Raw genomic sequence first — 26,358 nt, 5'->3', positions numbered from 1 at the left:
AAATCCTATTCTTGTGGATGATTACAAACTATAAGGATGTCCAAATGTAAGATATTTTTTGTAGGACCTCAATTAATTCTTGAGCTTAGATATTTTTGATTAAAAATTGTGAAATTGGCTTGCAGCATATGCTGCGGTCCGGAAAGAGTTAAAGCTCTCTATCTGTCCGATATGCAATGCAAATGTCCATATTTCTAATCGTACATTCAGAAGATAAAAATATGCTGATACTACAGGAAAGATTTTTCCTGTGAAAGCTGTTGAAAATTGCCCGAAAATAGAAGATTTTTGTAGATTTTCTAGATCTTTGAAAATGGATAATATATTTAATTTGACCAAATCTAAATTAATATTTGAAATTTCCCTGCGCAAGGATGACACACTCTAAATCAGTTGCATCGTTCTAAATGGATTAAATCGAGTCAATTAATAATCGTCTTTTCTGAAATTGGTTATTCATGATAAATCCAAGAGGCAATGATATTATTATTATTTTACCAAAATACTGGGAAAAATTTAAAAATATCGTAGTCAGAATCCGTTTTGAAAATTCGAAAAACCGATAAACCTATGGAAGTGGTGTGGAAGACATATTCTAATGTACTGAGTGAAATTTTTGCTGATTAGTCAAAAGATTTATTTAAAAATAGGCCTAACAATAATAATTGAGACAAAAAAAACACCATACAGATGAATTTAGTGATTATGGGTATAAGAAGTGAAAAAGAATTGGAAAATAAGATATTTGAGAGGATGTTAGTGTGAATGGCATTTACATATATATAATTTTTTTTTTTGAGAAACCACAGAAAATTGTGAGTAATCTGACGCTTTTATCTTTGCGTCGACGTCGTCATTGTCATCTCGTGGAGTCGCAATGCTGAAAATTTCTCAAGCATCATTTCACGAGATATTCATACAAATCGTCCAAGTCAGTCTCATTCGGCAACTTTGCCCTGACGGAATGCTGTATGAAGGAGATTTTGTATTTTTAACGTTTCCTTGCCAATCCGTCTAACCCAAGATCGGCAATTGAATTCGCATTATGTGTTGTGCCAAAAAGGATTTCAAGTGTTTAGTGAGAGAAAAATGAATATATTAAAAATTATGTGACTTTCATTTATTATTTGGATTTTGAAAGTATAAAAAGAGATAAAAAAAAACTGTTGAACTTGGTTCATGTGCACTCTTTGACCTCTTAGATAATCCACTTCTTAGACGAATCTTAACATTTGTGATTGTGTTGAAAGTCTTTCTATATTTCCTTTTGTGTTCTATCAAATTCAGAGCAGATTAGGTGTCCAGAAATAATTCTCAATCAAATTTAGCTCATAATTTTTTTGCGCAAAACCTACGATTTTTCACAAATCAACTGCTCAATGGCAATGGCTGCTAATATATACATGGCAGTGGAAAAAGAGATGAAAATTTCAATTTATTTCTGTTTGGTGTGCAGCAAACTCACCAAATCAACATATGTTTGTTTATATCACCCACCAGTCCAATCAAATGTTCAAAAAGTGCTAGCCAGTACATTATTTAGCAAGAAAGACAAGATGTTAATAAGTGAACAAGGAAACTCTTTGAAAAAGTCAAAATAACCACTGTTTTCTTTCACGATGTAAAATTATATCTCCTTTATTGAATTCTTTATATCACTTTTCCGTATACCAAAAGGTACTGATAAGCTTGTTTTTGCTTACAACAACTGTGATTTCTTTTCATTGAAAATTCTGTTCCTGGACTTAACTTGAAGGAAGTGGTTTTTATCTCGTACGAGAGGATGCAAAAGTTCATATGTAGATACCAGAATTGTTATAATAGATAACTTATGCCTAATCAGGAATTGCTAATGTTGAAATTTTTCACACAATTGAAAAAAATCACATTTTGAATTAGTTTGTATTGTCTTTTTTTGTATAAAGCCTATATACTGACAAACAGTAAATCTTAAATAGCAAAGCTCTCAATTCTTACACTGAGAGAAATCCGAAAAAGTTAAAATAACATTCCGGAAATGTTTATTTTACCCTGCAGTATTGATCCGAAATCGGTGTAAATATTATGCTTTGTAGGTGTACTAGGGGTTAAAGTTATTCTTTTTCATGTTAATTTTACCTTTAAAAAGGTGTAAACTTAACATTAAAAAATGTTGATATATCTTTACACCTAAAAAGTGTTAAAGTTATGAGGAAAAAAAGTTAATCGCACCTCCGTTTTTTCTCAATGTATGTAAAAAAGCTTAAAAGTGAAATATTTAGTGCTAAAATTGAAGAGTTCAAAAATTTCTTTTTCTGAGTTTCAAGATAGGGGAAAGTGCTCACCCTTCGAACGTTCATACCTTCGAATAAAGTGAATTTCCTTTGTTTTTCGTAAGAGATTTACACTAAATTATCACGGAATTATCAACAATTGATGATACGCCAAATGATATTTGATAGAAATGTGTAAGTCTCTCAGGAAAACTAAAAGAAAATTCACATTATTCGAAGTCATGAACGTTCGAAGGGAGAGTACTTTCCCCTACATAAATGAGGATTGATTTGATAGACATTACAAGATCACTTCAAAAATTTCAATATTAAATGAAAAGGTTAAACTCTTCTTGGACCAACTTCACGATTTTTTGATTAAAAATATTTTAGCTCAGAAATGAATCCTGGTATTCTAGGATAATCTAAATATCCTTATAGTTTGTATTCATTAACAAGTAGGGGAAGGTTTTCAAGCTTCGCATACAGTGTGGCTTCGAACACTTCATATTTTTCCCCATATTCCTTACTCTTCCATATACGAAAGAGTTGAATGATCATCATGATACGCTTCAAATTTAAAGACAACGTAAGAGGTTTGACAGTTGAAACATTTTCCTCCGCGTGAGGGCACTATTTTCATCCGTGAGTGGCGCTAGTAGTTGTTTCTATATTTTAATTCCCAAACTTTTAGTGTAAAGGCCACTTTTTGTTGAGTTGAGAGCATTTTCTGTCAAATAATGTCTCTTTGAAGGAAATGGTCTGTATTGCTGTAGGCGAAAACGTCAAATTTCTGTCAAAAATGCAATTTTTGACAGAAAAAAGCTTCCAATGTGTAAAGGCCTTAAAAATTCAATCAAATTGAAAAAGAAATGCCAAAGCGTCCCAGATTTGCGGAGTGGTCGAACTCTCCAGTAAGAGCCATCCGTGTATTAGCTTTTCGCATGCATTTTGGATTCATACTGCTTTACTACTACCGATTAAATTGATTGATAAATTTAAAAAAATCATTCCGAAATAAAAAATCACGTATGAAAAGTAAGTTTTAGAATAGGGTAAGTGTGCCAAATTTCGGCATAGTTTCATGCAAACACCGTAGTCGCAAGTTTGAAATGTAATATTTTTAATACAAATTGATTTTTTTTTTAAATTATTTCTTCTTAAGTGTTGCTTGGAACCTTGTATACAGTTTATCGTCTTTATTTTCTCTAAAATCATTCTTAATACATTTTAAAATGAATAAAAACGTAGATATAGCTTTGGTGGCCTATTTCGGCCACATTTATTCTCATAGTTCCGTGCCCCTTCCGAAATTCTTCCAATGTCTATATCACATGATCTCGTTTGTCGAAGCGGTTTTTTTTGCCATTTTTTTGCATTGTATAATCTATTAGAGTATGCAAAAACTAAAAGAACATGGAAATTCGAGGAACAAAAAAAGTGGCTGGAATTGCAAGCTGGTTGAAATTTGGTACACTTACTTTACTTGAGCATGAGTAACAAACTTTCGAAAATTTATAAAAAAGTAAATCATTTACGTGTACTATACCGACTCATGAACGATTAAGTTCAAAACAGTCGTGTTGGAAATTTCAAGGTCTCTCAAAAAAATCCAAATTTAAGCAAATCAGTTGAAAAATAGCTCCTCTAAAGTGGTTAAACTTTGATCTACGAAAATTCGATATCGAAATGGTTTTCGAACATATACAAGGATGAAATATTCGGCTTGACTACCTCTAAAACATATTCGAAAATGAAGGACATCGTACGACCCGTTTTCGAAATAAATAAAAAAACATGGTTTTGAAGGGGAAGGAGAGGGATGGGGGGGGGGAAGAAAAAAGACTATCCTATTGACTTATGAAGGGGTCGAATGCAATTTGTGAACTGCTAGATTACAGAAGCTGTGACTGTGAATGAATCAAAATTTATTTCAAATGATGATTGCAGTGTAAATGAGACTACACTCAAAATAGTAAATACGCATGTAATATGACCGGAAATTGTGTAAATTTAGAGACTATACAAACATATTGAGAATTAAGAACACAATAAATTAATTTATTTACTAGAACTCTGCTCTGAATATCTTCTGTTTCATCGAGGGAGAACTTCAATATTTTAACCTGAAAATAGGCGAAAACTTTATAAATTTCTCAATGCAAATATTTGTAAATTGACTAAGTTGAAAAGTGCACGTAAATTGAGTTTAAATTGCAAATTTGAAGTAATAACTTTACTTTTCGAACAATTTATTAAGTTCTCAAAAATATGCAAGATTTTAGATAAATGTATTTTCAAAGTTATATAGAAGAGAAGAAGTTATTTAAATAAAATGTGGGATAGTGATTTCAAACTGGAGCAAAATGAAAATCTTCTGAGAGTGAAAAAGAAGGTTTTTGCTTGTGTATCAACTTGAGGAGGGTGCATTTAGTTATTTTTAATCAAATATTGGAAAATTCTGCTGGAAAAATTACTGAGTACACAATGGAGGCGCCAAAGACTCCAGCTTCACCGAGTCTGTCTGGCGGAGGAATTCGTCGACCAAATCGTCCTCGAATTACCATTACAATTCCACCAAATCACCAACAATCACCGTTTCGGTATTCTCCCTATGGACCTTCAACTGCAACCACTATGCCACCCACAGCTATGACCAGTGATGCCAACCTGAGAAAACCCTCGTTCTTTGATCCGTTCGGCACTGACCATCCAGCCAAGTATGGCGACTTTATGTCTAAGCAATTCGAGGGTATCAAAGATTTCACCAAATTGGGACTGGGGCACGGGGAAAAAGTTGCCCTATGGGTGTATGAGAAGTTCAGTAGTTGGTCCAAAAAGTGGTTCACCCATATCTTCCTTGTGATTGTGGTGCTTCTGTACAGTTTAGCTGGGGCATATATTTTCAAAGCTGTTGAGGGTAAGTTTGTCTAAATTTTATTATTTATTTTATTTTATTTTTTACAACAAAAAATTAGAATTAACAAATATTCAAATATAACAGAAGGAATTTACGGTCTTTTTACATTTACAAAAAGTGCTTAATTTAGTTTTACCAATTTCAGTCATTTTTATAAAAAGTTTTGACAAGTTATGAAGCAATATCAGACTGCACGGTTAATACGTCTGATGATTAAAATTTCAAAATTTCTAAATAAGAAGCAGGACTAATGTTTCTTCAAAATTTCATAGACTAATCTTTTATTTATATAATATTTTACTTTTAAAAAATAAACGCAGCTAAGCCATATTTTTTAACCTTAGTCCGTATAAAACTTTCTTTCCTTTGAAAGAAATTTAATTCAATAAATTTATCAAAGATAAGAAATTGTTTCCCCTTTGCAAAGTGTTGAGAAATACTGTCTATGTTTTTTTTAGTATGTAAAACAATAATTCGACGACTCAGATTTAACACAAGGACAATAATAAAATAAGAATATTTCCAAAAAAAATAAAAAAATAAAATAAAAAAAATAATTCCCTATTAAATACTAATACACATTCTGGAAAAATAATTAATAATTTTATTATTTCCAAATATAGTCTTAAGAAGAGATCTGTGTGTAGATCTAAAAGGCATGAAATATACTGAAGTCTAATTTCGCAATATTGAATATAAATAATGTATGTACAAAATTTTTGTTATTAATTTGATCTGACTTTTTACATTTTTTTCCATTTCTTCCCTTCTTAAAACACTGCTAACACTATACTATAAAAAAACATTACTTCTCTTTTAAAAAGCGAAAGAGTTTGGTTTCTTGGAAAAACAATTTAATATTTTCTTTTTGATATGTTCTAAAAAAATTGGAAGAGAATAAACTATTTTTGACATTTTAATTAATGTTTTTGCAAATAGTATAGATTCTCCATAGGTATAGGTTTGGTATAGGTTCTCCAAACACATACATTTCATTTTTTTTCCAAAATTAATTAAATACTTGTCCAAAAGTCTTTAACCCTTTAAGAACGAGTGGGACATCGGTGTCCCAAAAACAAAAACTATTTTTTATGACTTATTTAGAGGACATGATAAATTTTTATAGTCAAAAATATATTTTTGTTTTTGGGACACCGATGTCCCACTCGTCCATAAAGAGTTAAGAGGTTACGTGGTCACAAACACCAAAAACATGATTTTTTTTCTATTTCTTTCAAAATAATATAAAAAAATATTTAATTGAAGCTCTTATGCCCAGCGCACAATAACTTTTATTTTGTAAACATGTTTTTGACATTTCAATGAGAGCGAATGAAACCGACATCTAGTTATCTTGCTCTCTCTCATTGGAAATTTTAAATACATGTTTTTTAAACAAAAGTTATTTTACGTTGAGCGTTAAACACATAATAGTAAAACATTTAAATATATTTTCTAAAATTTTTATTTAAAAGTTTTAAAAATTTACCTTTTGCATTGGAAACTATTTTCGGGGAGCTTTTAGAAAAAAAAAACTTACTTTGCGGTGAACAAGATTACACAGAGTAGATTCATCTGAAGGTAGAAAAACAAAATATTTCCTGATAAAAGATAAGTTTAACTCGTACTTGGACGAAGAATTCTTGAAAAAATGTAGTTTTCGGAGTATATAAAAATTATAATTTTTTGGATATTTTACACAGCGTTTTGTCTTGTAAAATAAGTTGTGTTTGAGGAAACACAAAATCCACCGTTCAAGTAAGAGTTTAAATAATGGAAAACATTTGTTTTTTTGACTTGAGAATACAGTGCTGTCTCGCTATATGCACAGTTTGGGTACTTTTTTTGACAGTTCTCTCTCTGAATATGCACAACTTTTTTTGAAATTCCCAACGGTTTTTTTTCTTTCTTTTAATAAATTATCATTTTTTTATTGTTCTAGATTTTCCCGTGTTATTTTATTTAAATATAATATGAGACAGAAAAAATAAATTAAGAAAATCAAAAACAAGAAAAATTAGTTACGAAGAAAATAATTTTCTTTATTACTTTGTCAAAATGTAAACAAATTGATTTTGAATGCAACCGACACAAAAGCTGTGCATATAGAGAGTGTGCATATAGAGAGACAGCACTGTAATCAATTCTGAGTAATCGAGATTACTGTAAAATCTTTTTCTTTTCCTAAAGTGTGTCTGAAAATCTGGCACGAACGACTGAATTTTCAAAATGTTTATATGGAAACTTCAGAAAATACAATTTAAATGTAATTACAGAGCTTGAATTACATAATATTTTTACTACTCTAAAAAAATTGAGAAAATATGCTTTTTTTAGGCTTCATGGCCTATGTAACCCCTTAAAAAACACTATTCATTTATACAATACAAAGCTGTTTTTTTTTGCAAAAAAAAAACTATTTCAAGAGCATCACATCTATGAAATTACATAAGCAATATGTCAAAATAATAAATAAATTCTCTAGACCAGAAGATCTCGTGGTGCAATTACAGGTATTAACTCTTGAATGGAGTGATCCCTAGCTCGATTTTTGCGGTTTTGATATCGATTCCCATCTGGTGCAAAAAGATCAAGCGCCCACAAGAGGTTTCTTTGTCATAAGTAGTAGAATATATTGAGTTAAGAATATTTTTAAACCAATAATTGCACAATTTAAACTGCAATGGTCTATATCTATAATATAAATTCTCAAACCAGCAATAATGAATTAAAAAATATTTAAAGAAATTGGTAATTCGCCTAATTGTGGAAAAATTTAATTCAACTTCATTTTAACAATTGAATTTAAATAATTAGTTCTTTTCAATATCAGTCTTGATATAATTTTCACAATGCGTGGATAGTTTAAAACAGGAAAGCCTATAGTAATCAATGAGCACTAAAAGGAGAATATAAAATGGGAATACTAAAAATATTTAAGATATGAATGAAATCTAAAAAAAGATCTATGCCAAATGCCTAAACTCCCTAAACTTCAAAAGATTTTTAATCCCTTGGACTCTCTATTTTATCTGGGATTACAATATCTTTATTTGGAGGACAACTAATCCTAAAAGCGACATTTCCTGAAATATTACAGAAATACGAAGTTAATTTTGTGGGGGTGTAGGCTTATGTTGTTTTCGTTATTGATATAAATATTTTAAATATCATCGAGGTTTCTATATTGTTAGTGCTTTGTGATATATGTACTCAAAGAATCCTGTGCTAACAGTCATTTTAATATGCTCAAGGTTATCAATTAAGTAAAAAGGAACATTTGATACTTTAAAACGTATCGTTTTCATAAGTGTTCTTAGTAATATTAAGGTGTCTTTCGGCAAAATGTAATATTGATTACGCCAATATAATAACATTGAACACACTGAAGGAATATTTACTCTATAGATAAATCATTTAGCAGCTTTTGTTAGCCTAAAACAGTACAAAGTTAGTTATAGGTAATTAAAATTTTATAATTTAACTTTTTCTATAAGTGTTTCTTGCATTGTTCTGATATCAATGTTAGTATTAACAGTCTATTAATTACGGTAGTAGGTTAAAAAGAGTTATATGCACGAGCACTATATAGTATTCAACTTGTTAAAACACTCTAAATAGTTTAGAAATAAAATATGTTTTTTTTTAAATAGCGATAAATCAAATATTTTAATAATTTAAAATTCTACAAAATGAAAAGTGAGATACTAATTCCGTATATGATTAAAAAAGTTCATCATCAAGAAAATAAACGAAATTTTATCTATGCTCTTATCTCTTTTCTTATCTTCTTTAAAGGATCTCATGAAGAAAGACTCATAATGGATGTAAGAAAAGAAAGTTTCGCTATTGCGAAAGCAATCAGACAATTGAGTTTTAATCCTCGATTAACACGTGTGAGTAGATTAATACATTCATAAATTAATGCTTAAAATTAAATCGCTGATGTTTTTCTTTAAACAGGATCAAGAGCAATGGGAGGATGCTATTGTAGAAAAATTAGATGATTTTCGTCAAAGTCTCTTTCAATACTACAAAAATGGTTACAATAATTCACCGGAGAAAGTGTGGTCATTCTGGAATTCTGTATTCTACTGCGGTACTATTTACACGACAATCGGTAAGATGTCACAGACACAAATATTTGTGATTTTTCAGCAAAATATTTTTCTTTTTTTCTTCTTCTTAATTTCATTTTGATGAATAATGTAGAATTTATTGAGATACTTCATCCTTGCTCTATTCTCCATCTGTGATTCATACTATACGGTGATTTAGTGACACTAAACGCTACGTCACGAAAATACTCATTTACCACGCAAAGGATGCGCAACTCTTCACTCTTCTGGTTGAGTGCCAAAATATGGATGACACTAGCAACATTTTCGCAATTCAAAAATTTCTTCTTTTTTCAATTTCTTATCTCATTCCCACAGAATAAAGAAAGAACACACAAAAGCTATAATTTTCTCCTTATTTTTCTCAGAAGAAGAAAATTCTTGCAAAATCTGACAAAAATATTGTGTTTACGAGATTTCTAAAATACTCTTGAGCCTATACGTAGGAATTTACATAAAATGTTGGATGGTTAAGATATGTAAAAATTATATTTACAATAACAATAAGAGACTGTTGTAACAATGGAATAGTGATAAGTCAAAGAAAATTACGTCTGCAGCATGAACCTTTAGATATTTTGTAATATAAAAAAATCTTCCGAAGTTGCAAATCTGTTTACAAATTTATTCGTAATTTATCCAATTCGTAAAAATTTGCATATTAATCAGATTAATTATTAATTAATTAATTAAAATTAATTAATCAGACACGGGTAATGATTTAGATTGAAAATAAAAAATATATAGGTTTGTCAATACCTAGTTAAGGTGTCTGAGCTAAATAGAAAATCCGAGTGTTCACAGTCAGAGCATCACCAAAAAAGACTTTCGAAGTTCGATATTGAAAAACCAGAGAAAAGGAATTTTACTTCTCATTTTATCCCACATACTGGCTGGAATATTTCATATTCGATTTTATCAAAGTACTTATCTATCAGTCTTCATTTCTTGTTTGTACGATACACGGCTTGAGTTTAAAAAATTCGAATACAGTAGACTCTCTCTCAATGGGGCATATGGGGCAAAATGTCATCCAAATTATCGAGAGATTCGGGCATCAAAGTCATTGTAAATTCCACAAAAAAAACATTCGAATTACGATAAAACAAGGGGAACTACAGCGAATTTGAACAAATTTGCTTTAAAATCATACGTGAAAATTGTCAAGAAAATTTTGCGCCCGATTGAAAAAGAGCCGATTGAGCAAGAGTCTACTGTAACAGTTTCGAAAGCCAAAGAAAAAATATTTTAGTCCTCGTTTAGCCCTCATAGTGGCCGAAGTACTTCCTGTTCGAATTTTAAAGTGTCTCAAGTTTTAAAATTTATCTGTTTTGGCTTTGTTGTGTGAAAAAAAATAAAAGTAACAAACGCTCAATTTATTATAATTCCTCATATATAATTACTGAGGAAGAAAATCACTGTGAAAATTCGAAACTGTTTAAATTCTTATAAAATCAACGTCTTTTTGTACAAAGTTTCATCTACCTTTCATCCAATACACTATTGATTAATCAAACTCCAGTTATGATTATAGAGATTCTATGTCTTCTCTTTAGCGGCAGAGTATATTTCGCCTAAAACTAAACAAGCATTAGATTTCAAACAGTTTGATGTCCCTCAATAACATTTTGGCCCTAAAAGCCCGGATAAGCACGAGCCTCATACAACGCCATTTACCTATTAGTGGAGACACTTCTGGGAAGTCAAACTTCAACTGTGAGCCCAGCCAATCTCTATATAAACTTCCTAGCTCTAGTTAGACAGAAATTTTATTGATTTTCAAAAATTCAATATGAAATTCCAATTTTCGAACTACCTTTTGCATTAGCATTGATTTGCTCAATGATTACGTGCGTGATTTCACATAAGGAGACAAAACAATGTTGTTTTTTTTTGTTTCCTTTTTTTGTCAATTTTGGTTTTCATTGCAATAAAGTAATGACTTCCACGTTTATACCCGAAGCACATCGTAATTCGAACAAGAAATCTTATGAGTATCCTTTTGGAATTCAATGAGTTGATCAAAATCTATAGCTTTTGGCTTACAAAACCGTTCGTATATTTGGGAGAACTATGGCTGTGTTCAGGCAAAATGCTTTCTATCCGTTATAAAAAAAAGATCAAACAGTTGAGAAATGTCCCAACCGAGAATCGAAACTTCTGCCAATAATCAGATCAATTTTTAAAATTTTTAGTGTTATTAGAGGAACTGCTCCTAATTCTGGACAGCTTGTAATTTCGGCCCTATATTTGTTTCTGAAAATTCCATAAATTTTTAGTCTTTTTTTTTATTCTCTAGCTAAAGGTTGTACACTAGAAAATAAAAAAAATGTGTCGCCCATATAAACGAGATGATAAGGAAAAGACCTGATCAGAGTTCTCGAATGGCAAAATTATTACGAAAATCAGGTTGGCCGAAATAGTATCCAAAAGTGGCATTGGCCAAAACCTCGAAAAGCCAAATTCCCGGAAGCTTAAATCCCGTTTCATAAAAAGGTTTAATTGGAGCGCTTAGTTAAATGTTCGTAAAATATTTACAAATTTCCCTACAAAGCGTAGGGAAATACGCGCTACCTTCGAAGGACTCAAGCTTCGGACGTCTCATTTTTCTCAATGTTCCTGGTGGATTTGACTCATGGGTCTCATCAAGAAATCGGAGACATTGGATTAGCTATTAAAATATGATATTATAATGGGTTAAATTAATTAAGAATATATTGATAAAAAAAGAGTTGTTCGAAACTTGAGTTGCTCAAAGTAGAATAACAGATAAATATCAGATAAAGTTCCAAATTTACAGAATAGCAGGAGTTTTTTTTTTTTTTGAAAGTTAAGGAAGGTATTCTAAAAATACGTTAAGACTGAATATTTCAAAACGAATTCTTCCGTATATGAGTTTTACTGAATATTTTATTTAAATTGAGTAAAAAATACGAAAATGACGCAAATACAGCCGCAAGTTATGATTTCAGCCTAAGATTTCCATGAGTATTAGGTCCTTGACACAGTCAGGGCTTAAGACAAGACACGGATTAGTGGAAAATTATAGGAATGTGGTTTAAACATTATTTCGAATATAATTACGCTAAGCCGTCTCTCGGCTAATCCTCAAGTCAGTCAAAGCCCTTAGACTGCTAGGGGAAAGTGCCCTTGCTTTGAACGGTCCCAAACTTTATAATGACTAATTTTTTCCTATGTTTTTGAATAAATGCGACCCCAAGTTATATTTTAAAAACAAGACAACTTCCCCTAGTTTTTAAAATATGGATGTGATGAGTCACATTTATTGAGAACCATACGAAAAACTTAGTCATTGTAAAGCTTGGAACCATGTAAAGCATGGGCACTTTCCCCTAAACAATTCTATTCTTCCAATAAATACAATGAGACTCACATTAATGCTCTTTTACATTTTTTGAGTCACAGCAAGTTCAAGTGTTCCGCGAAGTCTTGGTCATTTTGTCACCTCTTTTCCTTTGATGTGATCTACTTCGAAGTACAATGTACCAGGCTATACTTAAAATGTTGTCAATTTAAGAGGCGTTAAAAACATTTGTGACAAATGTGGAAGACTGAAAATCGTCCTCCTGAATTTTCTCAATGCTTCAATGAAATTTTCAATAAAGCATCTTAGTTAATTGCTACTAAAATGTTTCATGTCATCTGGAACGATCTGCATAACAAATTTATTAGGAAGAGTGAAGAGCATTATTTTTAAATTTCTTTTAAGAATGAAAATGTAAGATGTAGCATAGTAATATTGCAATTTCAAAGTGAATTTTCAGTTATAAATTTCTCGTGTATTGTAACAAATCACTAATGGATGTCTGCGTGACCATTTTCTCTACTATTTATTTAATTGATCGTGCTATGATCATAATTAACACAACGTTCAATGATTTCAAATAAATTTAGAGACAGTTGTGTTCATCAATAACACAATTACTGATCGTAATCTATTTATATACAAAATTGATCTGAATTTATATTTGGTTGTCGCAAAAGTATTTTTAGTAAATCACACCCGCTGCATAACAGAATTATCACAAATTTCATTCTTTGATCTTCGGAACCTGTTAAATTAAGATCTTTAAATACTACAAACATTCAAACAGAATATTTGCAATACTTAACTGATGACATAATAAAGATGTTTCAATGAACTTGCTTCCTTGAATTAGTCAATGTGGTTTGAGTCTTCAGGAGAGAATGTGTTCAGAATATTTAGAGCTTTCTACTCTAACGTCATCCGCATTTGTTGATCTTACAGAAAGGCAGATCACTTCTGTGTGTACGGTAGAGTGTGGTCCAAAATAGATTATATCATAAAAATGAGCATGATTTCCACACTATGTTTTATATTTAGCTGTTCGGGATCTTTCGCGAGATGAAAATTTCACACCACAGTAAATTTTCTACACAAGTTTCCAAAATGGCGCAAGTCTTAAGGCCACTGATTCGATCGGTCTCCCCGGATATTCAGTGAAAATTGAGAGAGAGAAAAGGGTATTTTTTTGATCTGCAATGATACTGTGTCCGTGATAAATTTTATTTAAATTTGATTGAAAAGTGATAATAAAATTTTCGGTGTGTGGAGTGCTTGAGGAAAAATGGCTGATGGGAATCGCGATGTGCCTTGTGTTGTGCGTAGGAGGCGCAAAATTAATCGTCAGCACCATGGACAATTGGCTGAGGGATATCGTCTGGGCCAGAGATGTTCCTCAGATGAAGATGAGAATGTCTATGGTGTAGCTGAAGATGCTAGAGGTCACCGTGAGGCACGTGGAGGTGTCTCAGCATATCGATCAAAAATCTTGGGACGTCGCGATCGCAAAGTGAGCAACACACGGAGCCAGAGTACACCAAGAGTTGATCCCACAAATAGCACAACTGAGGTTGCATCTCTCATGAGAACAGCCAGAAGGAGTCTATCATCACCACGGTGGGAATTTTAGAATTTACTTGCAGCATTTAATTTCTTTTTGCTTTTGATCGTGAAAATAAGTTGATATACTTATTTTATTGGTCTTACACCTATTTACAGTCCCATGTAAGAATTAAAGTAATATGCAGCAGATAACACCTTTCAACTTTCACACACTAGAACAAAATCCTTTTCAAACCGAGGGGTTCACGCGATTTTGAAAAAGAAAACTATGTCAATTAGGAGGAGGTAGGAATACTTTGAGCTGTGGAGCTAGATTGTTTTACGATATTTTCGCATATTTTTAAAGGAAACTGGGCCTTACAATTAGGGGAGACCGGGGCAGAATTAGCCACGTATAGTATTAGTTAGTGGTATCTTATAGTTTACCTGCGAAGGAATATTGAGGAAACCACTCTATATTAGGTGAGATTCTTAACAATCTCACCTACTATAATCCTAACAAAATTTCATGTCGTCCGATCGCGCTCAAACTTGGCCAAAACGTGTTTCAGCACTTCCTGATCACGAATATATATGTGGCTAATTTACGTTCCCGGCCGGCCGCTCTTTGGAGCTTAATAGCTCCTAAACTAAAAAAGATATCGACTTGCGGTTTTCGGCAAAGGTTATATATCGGGTGAAAATTGCAACTTGGTGCATTGACCCCCCACCCCCCACCCCTCCTTCCGCCATTTTGAAGACCCCCCTTTTTTTGTTTTCTCAATAGATCCGCCCCTATGGCATTGAGCGGGCTCAAATTTTAGTTTGTTATAGCTGGGCCTTAGAGCTTTCCATCAATACCAAACTTAAGGTCCCCCGACCCCCCTGACCCGAGCTATAAGGGTCCAAAAAAAAATTCTTAAAATGGCCATAACTCCGGTTCTAATTGTCAGAATTTAAAAAGTGAGGGCTTTTTGGAAAGCTCTCGTGAAATGCCACTTCCCCTTCTAACATCGCAAGTTCATAAAACCACAGCTAGGGGCGCTTTTTTTGAAAAGAAAATTTTTAAATCTTAAAAGTTAAATAACTCAAAAATTCCATTGTGCATTGGGCTGAAAATTTAGTATGTTGTAGCCGTTGATTATACCTATCAAACAAAAAAAACCTTAAGTCGATCCATAACCCCTGACCCGAGCTATAAGGGGTCAAAGTTCGAACATTGACCGGCCTCTATCTCCGGTTCTAATTAACATAGCGACCTAAATTTTACCTTTTTGGTTTCGTCTCGATGAGCACTTTCAGATGGAAGTTCAAAAAGTCACCACAGGTGGCGCTGTGATAGCGTCAAAATTCATCGAAATTCAAAGTCACTTTTCTCAAAAACGGCATTGTGCAAGTTAATGAAATTTTAGTATGTTGTAGTCCAGTCTAGGACGTTTCTAAAATGGTGCGTATGTGCGCTGTGGTTTCAATAGAACCGGAGATATGAGGGGTCAAAGTTCACGAAATTCAAAAAATCATATCTCCGGTTCTATGTGACCGATTTTGATGAATGAGGGCTTAAACGAAAGATCTCACCAAATGCTACAACTTTCTAGAATATTTAAACTTCGTGGGACCAACACCAGGGGCGCCACAGTCGAAAAACCAATTTCAATATCACATAACCTCAATTATCTCGACTGTCGCTGAACTGATTTTGATGATTACTTCAACATAATTGTAGAGCACATTTGTCTCTACATTTCGTTCATACATAATTTTCCACTCAGACTACGCTATCACTCCGATTTTGCCGTTTAAGTGTGAAAAAATTGATTTTTCCAATAATAACGCTTTGAAATCACTCAGATGCCAATTTGACTGCCTCTACTCCACCAAGACACTTAAAATATAGTTTTAAATGGAAAGTCCCACAAAATACAACAATTCTTTGATATAGTTGAAGTTCAACAAATGAACACTTGGGGCACTCTGGATGAAAAAACGAGTTAAGAAACAAAAAACCTCGATTATCTTGGCTGCTGAGTAATCGATGAGATCATGTTCTATGGGAAAATTATAGAGAACATTCTGGTCTACATTTCACCCATATAACACTTTTCTGTCAGTTCATCCAAATCCTTGATATTTTGGTTTAAATACAAAATTTGTATAATTTCACGAATTTGATTCAAGATAACTGAATGGCGTCTCCCAACTTCAGCTCTAAATCGAACTTGCATGCATTCCGAGTTAGCTCACGTTAAGAATCTCACCTACATAAGCCGGTTAGGATTATCTGTCCCTTTTAAATATATACTTCCCTTCCTATTCATTGAAATATTTATCAGTCTCATAGAAACATTTTTTGTACAAATTATACACAATGAAAATTTTCATTTGGTGGCTAATTCTACCCCGCTCTCCCCTATTTTTTTTTAGTTTCACAATTGCTTTGTAGAGCTAAATTACATTACGTTAAAGCCCAGTTTTCCTTAGAAATATGCACAAAAATCGTATATCAATGTAGCTCTACAGATCAAAGTAGCCCCACCTCCCTGTAAAGATTTTAATACAATTTTACAAGTTTAACGAAAATTGCATCCCATATGGATTACTTTCTGTTTTTTTTTTTAATTTAATTGGTGTCAATAGCTGAAATTGATTTTACATCCGGGCGGTTACAAGATTTATATGCAGGTCGAACGGTTAGAAATAGCGGTTTCGAGTTGTCGAGGAACCACACAAAAATCGATCTTAATAACATGGTTTTAAGTTACATTCACCCTTCCCCTTCATAGTCGAAATTATGTTTTTACATTTCGATGATATGTCGCACTCTTCTTTCATTCCTAATTGAGACGCTCAGAGCAGAAGTGGTCTCCTTCGTATGCATTTCCCTATTAAAACAGTCCACTTCGATTCTGAGCGTCTCAATTGTGGAGCTCAGAGGCAAAATGACACATATCCTATGGCTAAAGCATAGGATATGTGTCATTTTGCCTCTGAGCTCCACAATTATGATTATGAGAATTCCCAGAAAAATATTTCTACCATACGACGATAACTTTAAATAGCCTTTAGTAATTTTCCAATGTTAAGGGCTATGAAAGTGGTAAACATTGTATTCTTCTACCCCATTGATAAAGCATAAATTCTACAATGAATGATCTTTAAATCTCGCACAAACCTAGGTTTCAATCAATTTAGGCCAGATAAATAGTGCAGTTGAAAATATTTTTGCAGAAAGCTAAAACTGTGAGCATGAGGCTTATTTTTATGAGCTAGAACGCTAAAGAACTTAATAATTCTTTAGACGATTAATGCGAGACCACTTTTGCGGTGTAGCGTATAGGAGAGGGTAGGGATCTTTGGGACATATAATTTTCAAAAATATAAAATTTAGGATTATTTCAAATTTGGAAAATATACTGATTAGGGGAGACTGGGGCAAAACTTATCAAAACCCATATTTAATTCTTTCACGAGCTCTGAGAAAACTTACACGTTTTATAATGAGCATATTCTTAGGAAATTTACTGCTCTACAACATTGCAGAAGACTATTATCCTCTATCTCGGAAAAATGTGATTTTCGAATCATTTTCTAAAAGTCTATTTTGTGGAGATTGCCGGGGCAAATTTTGTCAGTTTTCGTATAATTTGTGACGTTTTACTCTCGCAAACGTTAAAAATATCACATAGACATATTTTTATAGGAAATTTATTCCTCTACAACTTTGTCGAAGATAAATTTTCTCTATCTTAACGAGAAATGTGCTTAAATTGAACTAAATCAGTATTAATATTTTCTGTAAGCCAAATATTCCAAAAATAGGGCTCAAAATTTCATTATTTTTTATTTTACATAATCCTTCCTCGAATCCCTTGATACTTTGTAAGTTTAAAAAGGTTCATGAAGGCTCTTTTATTTTAGAAAATAGTGAATATTGAAATTTTTATTTTGACAAATTTGCCCCAGTCTTCCCTACTTGATTTTTTCATTTTTTCCCCATTCTTTTCCCTTATTTTACTGGTTTTTTATAACCCGAGAAAAAACATTTCCATTGATTGGATCTGAAAGTTTGGCCTCCAACGCTTAGATAACGGTGGACCCTTATTATAATCAATAATTATTTAAACTTCCACCTGTTACTCTGTGAATCCTTTTCCATAAAATGCTCAGTCCCAAAGGACTATCTTTCTGAAATAGTAATAATATATAGTTACTAATGCTTGGAGAGGGTAAAAGCATACCACCCTTTGTAGCAACTTTCAATAAACGTCCGACCGAACGGAAAGTGACAGAAGATTATGGACGCAAGAGAACGTTTAAACGCTTCCCTGGTAGACTTGTATTTCATTTATAGAAATTCATCATTTGCATTTTCAAACGTTTATCTCTATTGGGAACGCGGACCCATTACATCAAGGTTAACACACTACGTCTGTCGTTCATCTGCCACTTCAGGAAGATGTTCGGGTTCGATCCTAGGCCAGAGTGCTCTAAGGCATGATCCTGAATTTGATTCCGTCACCTTGTCCTAGGTTTACCCCAAATTCGAGATCTCCTCACAATGGTTTGTATAGCTTTTTTGGGGAATCTTTCTTTATTCATGTGATGAACATGACCATACCATCGAAGTTTGGACCTTTCAACTCGAAGAAGCAACTCCTCGACTTTCAGCTCCTCACGAACGGCTACGTTCCCCATTCGATCTCGGAGAATGATTCCTTTAATGGCCTCTACACACTAGAGAAATTTATGTACGTATTGAAGAGTTTTTTCCTACACAAGCGTAGGGAACATGCTTCAATATGGACATAAATTTCTCTAGTTTGTAGAAGCTTTAAATGTTCAATATGGACATAAATTTGTCTAGTTTGTAGAGGCCATGCAACCGTAACAATATCGTCGACTGCATTACTCAAAACAATTTTATTTTTAAATGATTTTTATGAAAATTTTTAACACGTTTATAGATTTAGCGACGGTAACTTCACAGAGTAGTTGCTCATTGCTTGAAATTTGTTAATCTTTATATATTAGGGAAAACTGGGGCACCGCCAAACACTGCGATTTTTTAATTTGATATTAGACTTCAGAGGATGAGACCTGTATGAATTCATAGATACTAGAAATGCTTGCCCACTGAAGAAATGTTCGTCATAGTCTAGAAGATAAAAAAAATAAAAATTACTGTTCGATGATGCCCCAGTTTCCTCTAAATATCAAAATTATTCTCATTTCTCACTTGAATTTGTCGTAGATTTTAGAACTTTCACGCTTAACGTAGATCGATAGCCAAAACTTATAATGAATTAGGGGAATGTAAACATGATTTGCACAGATTAAACCTTCAAACGATACGATTTTTTTATTTGTTTGCAAAGAGCTAGGTCGTCATTGCTTAGCCATAAGATAGTTGATTATTAACCTCACGAGACGAGATGAGAAATGATAAACCAGTAGGGGAATTCTGTAATTTTCGTAGTATTGTCACGCGTGAGTTCGAAACCTGGCAATGCCAATCTAGCTTTTTTTGTCATGAGTTCAAAAATGCAATTCACTGATTTTTTAATGAAATGCCTTTACTTAGTGATATTATGCAAACACAGTCTGTCTTGGTTGATTTGTTTAACAATATTCAGTGTCATTTTAATTGCCAGAAATCTCAAATATGTGACTTCTGACAATGTCACGTGAGCTGAAATGGCAATGCCACGGCTACAGAATCGCATTTTCAAAAAAGCTCTCCTGAGATTCAAACCGAATTTGTCATATGGCATTGCCAGAGAGTTACAGAATTCCCCTCCAGGTCTTTGCAAACGAAGAGAAAATTCGCATCGTTTGAAGGTTCACTGTGTGCGAACTATGCCAACATTCTCCTAATCAATCCTTTTACTAGAATCTAGATCCTAGTTCACCTTTATGTGAAATTTTCGAATTTTCGATTTTCTGTAATGATAGTTCATCAAAAAGGATAATTCTATTAATCCCCGATCTTAAGCGAAATCATGTTAAATGCTGCAAGTACATAGACAATAATTTTATTAACTATTCCTAGATAAATCTATTCATTATTTTTAGACACAAGGATGAGGCGTTGGAAAACTGTGTAAAAGACACTAGAGATACAAAGAAGATAGAATCTCCACCAGCAGCAATGAGACTATCTGCAAGCAAAGTGCAAGAGAATCTCAAGCGATTTGAGGAAGAGAGGAAGCGTCTGGAAATTGAGAGGCGCAAATTTGAGCAGGAAAAGCGTGATTTGGATCGTTTGAGGGTGAGAAAACTTGAAGAATTTGACCGAAAACGTATCACTGAAGGATACAATCAATTCAAATCTCAAATTCCACGAATGAGTGCCAGGAAGGGTGTTGAAGACAAGCAAACTCTAATTGAAAATTTCAATAGAGCACAGAAGATGTCTAATCTGACCAATCAGGAGCAACAGGTGCTTCCTGAAGAAACACAGCCTAAGTTACTTGTTGCGGAGAAACGATCCCAAACACCTCAAAGATCGTCATCCATGAGGGAGACCAATAGGAAAGTGTCTCTTGAACCTGTGGATTTTGAATCATCAACCGTTTCTTGTTCGACCACTGAGGAAGACGTTGGAGATGAAGCTGAATGTGATACAAACAATAAAAATACTCCGACTGAGAGTTCCAATGATCTGAGGAAATTGATTGATACCAATTTGCCTAGGTCTAATGGTGTACATGCACAAGCTCCAGGAATAAGTAAAAGCGATAGAAAGACTTCATCCTCAGTGGATAAGTTGGGTACAATGGACACAACTAAGGTGAAAACCAAATGGGAACTTTGGCAGGAGTTTAAAGCAGCAAATAGCGAAGAAGTTGAAAAGATTTGCCTCCTACGAAATCGATGCCTATCCAATCTTATAATTTTGATTATTTTCTGTGGAATTGGTGGTATCATCTTTCGCTTTGTCGAGGGAGCATTTGAGAATTTCTACAAGTGTGGCGTCAAGCGAGTCAAGCGAGACTTTGTTGATCAACTTTGGATCTCCAGTCACAATCTCAGGTGGTCAAATAAATTCCTTCTTCCTTCAGTATCTTTGATTATACTTTTCTTTTCTTATTGTGGTAAAATATTTCTTCCTTGTACTTGGGTCTACATGTTGATTAGGGAGGAGGACTGGAAGGCACAAGCTCGTGCTCGGTTGCGCAAATTTGAAGAAGAACTCCATACTGCTCATGAGGCCGGTATGACGAGTTACAGTGGTCAAAAGGCATGGTCTTTTCTCAATGGTTGGGCCTATTGTCTGACTGTTGTCACAACAATTGGTAATTAAACATCCTTGAGAACAACATTATAATAAATCCTGGGAATATTTAATAATAGACTAAATAATAAATCATAATAATAAATCCTAATTAGTAATGCTACATTCTTAAATTAAAAAATACCAAAAGAAAATAGTTTAAGGACCGTCATGCTAAATACAGAAGTTTCTTGTTGGCTAATATTCAGGGAGTAAACAAGTCTATCACTCGTAGTTCACTCGTACTAAGCGTAGACGTAGGTACTCGTTAACTCCCTGATGGTATACTCTTTTTGCAAAAAATTGTATTGAAAATTGAATTTCTTTTTTTGATATTTTCTTTTTTTTTAATTTCTTTCAAAAGGATATGGTCACATTTCTCCGGCTACTACTACAGGAAGGGCCATTACTATTGTATACGCTGTCATAGGGATACCAATCTTTTTAATTCTTCTAGCAGATTTTGGTAAACTTTTCACAAGAGGAATAAAATTCCTATGGTCGTACGTAAGGCGACTCTACTACACAGGATCCTGTCGTAAAGTTCGGAAGCAAGCTCAAGTCCAGGTATGAAAATCCGATATATAACCCATAATAAAAAAATGTTAAAATCTTAAAGCTAAGGGGAGATTGTGCAGATTCGTAGGGAAAAAATTGTCCAAGACTAAGATTTTTTACTGAATGCTACAAAAACCAAATCAATTATGTCACTATGTCAAAAAAATCTCTTACATATTAGGTTCATAATTCCGCCTCACAAAATTCCTGGAAATCCTTGGATTTTCCTTTACAGGAAAATGTAAATTTAGTGGCGACTTTTACGAAGCTGCCCTAGTTTGTTCAGCTTCGTACCACTTTTTCCCACCTCTGTAGGCCTCATTTTCCCCGAAAACATTACACTGTACACGAAAAATTTCGCATCACTACCTAGCTAAAACTTTCATCTATTTGTTTTCACCGTTTGTAGGAGGTACCACGCATTTAAAAAAAAAACAATTTTAGGCTATATTTAGTGAAAACGGAGTAAGACCCTATTTCGCCTCTTTCAATTTTTATTCGCTACAACGTTTCGGGAATACGATGTCCCCTTCATCAGGTATAGCATAATTAAGGAAGAAACACGTAAGGTATATATCGTTACACTTGATTTGCACTGGAGTTGGTGGACAAGGTTGGATCACGGAGCTCATCACCATGGAGAGGATAGACACAGGATTCTGTGTCTATCCTCTCCATGGATCCAAGAACACATGAAGACATGGACACATGACTTAGGTCCATTTTTTTGTATTTGCGTTTTGGACCCAGGAAAAAAGGTCTATGCTTCCAAGTTTGTCAGGAAATGTGAGATATTGGACTAGCTTTTAGAATATATGACCATGGATGAAATTTGTTAAGTAACTTGAAAAAATCAACTTTTACGAAGCTGCGAAACCTTCCCCTATATAAGAAATAAAAACAGTTATTAAATTTTTTAGAATGATAATAATTTAGATTAATTTTATAAAATGTCCTATTTGTATGAGACAACAAAAATTTCAGCATTTATTGGTCTCTATTTCAAGAATTTGTATAAAACCTAGATTTTGAATTTATTGAGATCGATATTGACATTTAATTTCCTGCTAAAAATTTGAAATTTAGAATAACGTGGAATTTTGGACAAATCAAGCTTTAGTTTAATTCCGACTTTGACTTTACGGCTGTAAAGTCAAAGTCGAAATTGCACTCCCCTTAAATTGCTTTTAAAAAATAATGGAATAGCGGAGGGAAGTCGGGTATCTTTGAAATTGGGTTTTTCTCCTATTTTCAGTCTTTTGACCCATATAAAATTCAAACGGTAAGAGATATCGACTTACAGTCTTCGATGACCCCTACTCAAACGACATTATCTCGAAGTTAATCTCTTTAGTTTTTCCCCCTCCCCCTTCATGCGTTCAAAATCCCCCTAAAATACGTCAAAAATGAGGTTTTTCTAACATTGCAAAAAATTGACCCTAGCGATTTCAATGATTTTTGGATATGTTTTGTAGTTAGTCAAGCTGAACATTTCGTCCTTAGACACCTTTTACCGGAAAAGTCGCCATCTTGAATTATTGAAGGTCAAAAGTCTAATTTTCATCCTTTTTGGTCAATTAATTTATTAATGGCATTGAATAAATGAGCAGTAAAAAGTTAAAATTGATCAGTAACAAAAAAATTTCAAACAGTGATATTATCGTCCAGATTTTGGCAAAGGGAAAATAAAGGGCTTTTCATTCTATCTGCAACAATTTTAAATGTTAAATATATAAATTAGGCCCATTTTTGTAAAGATTTAAGTTTTTTACTGACCATAATTAGATATTTTACTGCTCATTTTTAATTTTTTACTGCCCATTTAGAATTTTTTACTACTCGTTTGTTTTTTTGCCATTAATTAAAAGGTTAATGATTTTTTGAAACCTTCTTCTTGAACAATTTTCAACTTCAAGATGGTTCTGTGGTGATTTATAGACAAATTAAATTCGATAATAATTTTATATGCACCAGAAAAAATTGCGAAAAGGAATATAAGGCAGAGCTCCTTCTCGGGAGTTCGAGCAGTTCACAAAGCCTGTTTAAATGAAACTAGGCTAGGCTAGGCCTTATCCTACAATTTAGTTTTACAATAAGTGGTGGATGAAGCTAAATTATATACCGTTATGTGGTCCAGTTCTAGTTAAAAATTACAAAAAATATAGCAATTTTAAAAGATTCACAATTTAGACCCCACTTTCCTCTATTATGGGAGACCGGGGAAGAATTAGCCAGCAAACGAAATTTTTCATTGCTTATAATTTGTAAGAAAAATGTTTGCAACAGGCTGATAAATATTTCAATGAATAGAAAGCGATGTGTTTTCTTCGAATAAGTAATGGTTTCTTGAATATTCCTTCTAGGGCAGGCAATAGTATCCCACTGTCTAATACCATGCGTGGCTAATTCTGCTCCGGTCTCCCCTATTTCCTTTATAGATCATATCTAATAAATTGATTCTTCTTCTAACAGGACATGATGCGTGGAATTAACATGGCGTATGAAATTGCAACATTTAGACGTCCGAGTATGTTTACAAAGGAGGACGAGGAGGCCAAAAATTCTCAAGAAGGAAACGCCACGGGCTTGCATTTGTCACCATCACAGCAGGATCTTGGGACTCCACAAACTCCGATGCCGTCCGAAATCGAGATAGACGATGAGTTCAATCTTCCTATATCCTTGGCTTTCTTCATACTCATCACATATATCCTTATCGGTGCTAGTATATACACCACGTGGGAGGATTGGTCGTTCTTCGAATCCTTCTATTTTGTCTTTATCTCCATGTCAACAATTGGCTTTGGAGATTTCGTGCCAAATCATCCAATGTACATGATGGCTAGCATTGTCTACCTTATGTTTGGCCTCTCACTCACATCAATGTGCATCAATGTCGTTCAAGTGAAACTCAGTGATAGCTTTAAGCATGCTAGTGCCAAGATTGGAGCTACCATTGGACTAAAAATGGCTGAAGAAGCATCTTTAAAGAATTCACAGAATGGATCACCAGTGGATTTAGCATCAGTTCATTCGGTTCATTCAACCAGCCCCAAAATAGAACTTAGTACAGATACTCAGTCAGCAGCAGAAAGTTAAGAAGAATCTTTGGAAAAGTGGATTGTATGCTATATTCCAAGATATGCTTATATCTGCGTGCTTTTCTATGAGCTAAAATAGCTTGAAAGCTGACATGACAATAAGAACTTTAAAGGTTAAAACAAAAACGAATTTAAATCCTTAAAAAATACAATATTAATATATATTTGAGACCTTAAAAATTCTTTGCTAAAATAAAACCAATCTCGTAATATATTCTCTTCAATTTGTTCTTTTTTTATATCTTAAGATATTAAGTTTTTATCTCCTGATTTATAAAAATCGTTTTTAAAAAATATCATGCTAAAGTCATCTAGTCAAAATAATATTTATGATACTGTTATTCACTGGAAAAAATCTTTTATGTAACTATATTGTTGAACAAATTAGAATGTTTTCTTTATATCAAATGTTAGTTTGAATTATCTAATTCGGTGAGAAATGTGTGATTGAAAATGAAATGGAACTTGATTAAAATTGTTAAAAAAAAAGATATACTTAGTCTTTTTTTGACTTATTATTTGATTGACTTATTATTTGACAAACATTACTCAAAGAGAAACAACAGAAATAATCAAATCCAATAACTAAAAACAGTTATGCCCTAGACACACTTACGACTAAAGCCGAGAGACGACTTAGTGGAAAATGATGGAAATGTAGTTCGACCATTATTTCTAATATAAATGCGCTAAGCCGTCTCTCGGATAATCCTCAGGTCTGTCAAGGCCCTTAGCTAAGACATCTACCAAATGGACATAAAAACAAAATTAAATGAACTTTTAATAAAATCACACAACATATTTTTCTATTTTCCACTAAAAAGCATTTCCTGTGAACCTTTCTTCGAAATATTCTATTTTTACTGCTCGAACTCAAAGAGAGAGCAATTATATAATCGACTTTTTTTAACTTGGCACCGTCCTAGAGCTTAAACGAAAAGAGATATCAAGTTCCGGTCTTCGTGACCCCCAATAAAAAAATCGTAGCTCTAGACGTTTTTTTTAATTTCCCCCCTCCTACCCCCTTAAATCCTCTACAAAACCTTGTCTTTTGATTTATCACGAAAACGGCTCCTTTGATTTCTTTTATTTTTGGATATGTTTTGGAGGTGGTCTAGGCGAACATTTCGTCCAAACATACCTGACCTGAAAAAATCGCCAGAAAACGAGAATCATGGAGAAACGGTATCATGCGTTCAATTGAACTAGCAGCCCATGTTTTCCATGTAGAATTAATTTATTGTGAAAGTGATTGAACAGACTTTGTGT

General features: G+C 33.2%; 2 protein-coding genes across 2 annotated transcripts; both read left to right on the top strand.

Annotated features, from left to right (window-relative positions):
- Positions 1-4,542: 4,542 nt before the first annotated feature.
- On the top strand, positions 4,543-5,211 carry LOC129804065 (uncharacterized). Its single transcript, XM_055851085.1, has one exon. It carries the CDS (start codon positions 4,740-4,742, stop codon positions 5,184-5,186), a length of 447 nt encoding a protein of 148 aa, XP_055707060.1. The 5' UTR covers positions 4,543-4,739; the 3' UTR covers positions 5,187-5,211.
- An 8,503-nt stretch (positions 5,212-13,714) lies between these two features.
- Positions 13,715-25,878, top strand: LOC129804050 (uncharacterized). Its single transcript, XM_055851063.1, has 5 exons — positions 13,715-14,232; positions 20,230-21,189; positions 21,295-21,452; positions 21,795-21,997; positions 24,461-25,878. Exons 1-5 carry the CDS (start codon positions 13,901-13,903, stop codon positions 25,085-25,087), a joined length of 2,280 nt encoding a protein of 759 aa, XP_055707038.1. The 5' UTR covers positions 13,715-13,900; the 3' UTR covers positions 25,088-25,878.
- Positions 25,879-26,358: the final 480 nt, after the last annotated feature.

The sequence above is a fragment of the Phlebotomus papatasi genome, chromosome 2 (genome assembly GCF_024763615.1).
Source record: "Phlebotomus papatasi isolate M1 chromosome 2, Ppap_2.1, whole genome shotgun sequence".
Taxonomy (NCBI): domain Eukaryota; kingdom Metazoa; phylum Arthropoda; class Insecta; order Diptera; family Psychodidae; genus Phlebotomus; species Phlebotomus papatasi.
The sequence above is the reverse complement of the archived record's forward strand: the minus strand, read 5'-3'. Positions and strand labels throughout refer to the sequence as shown.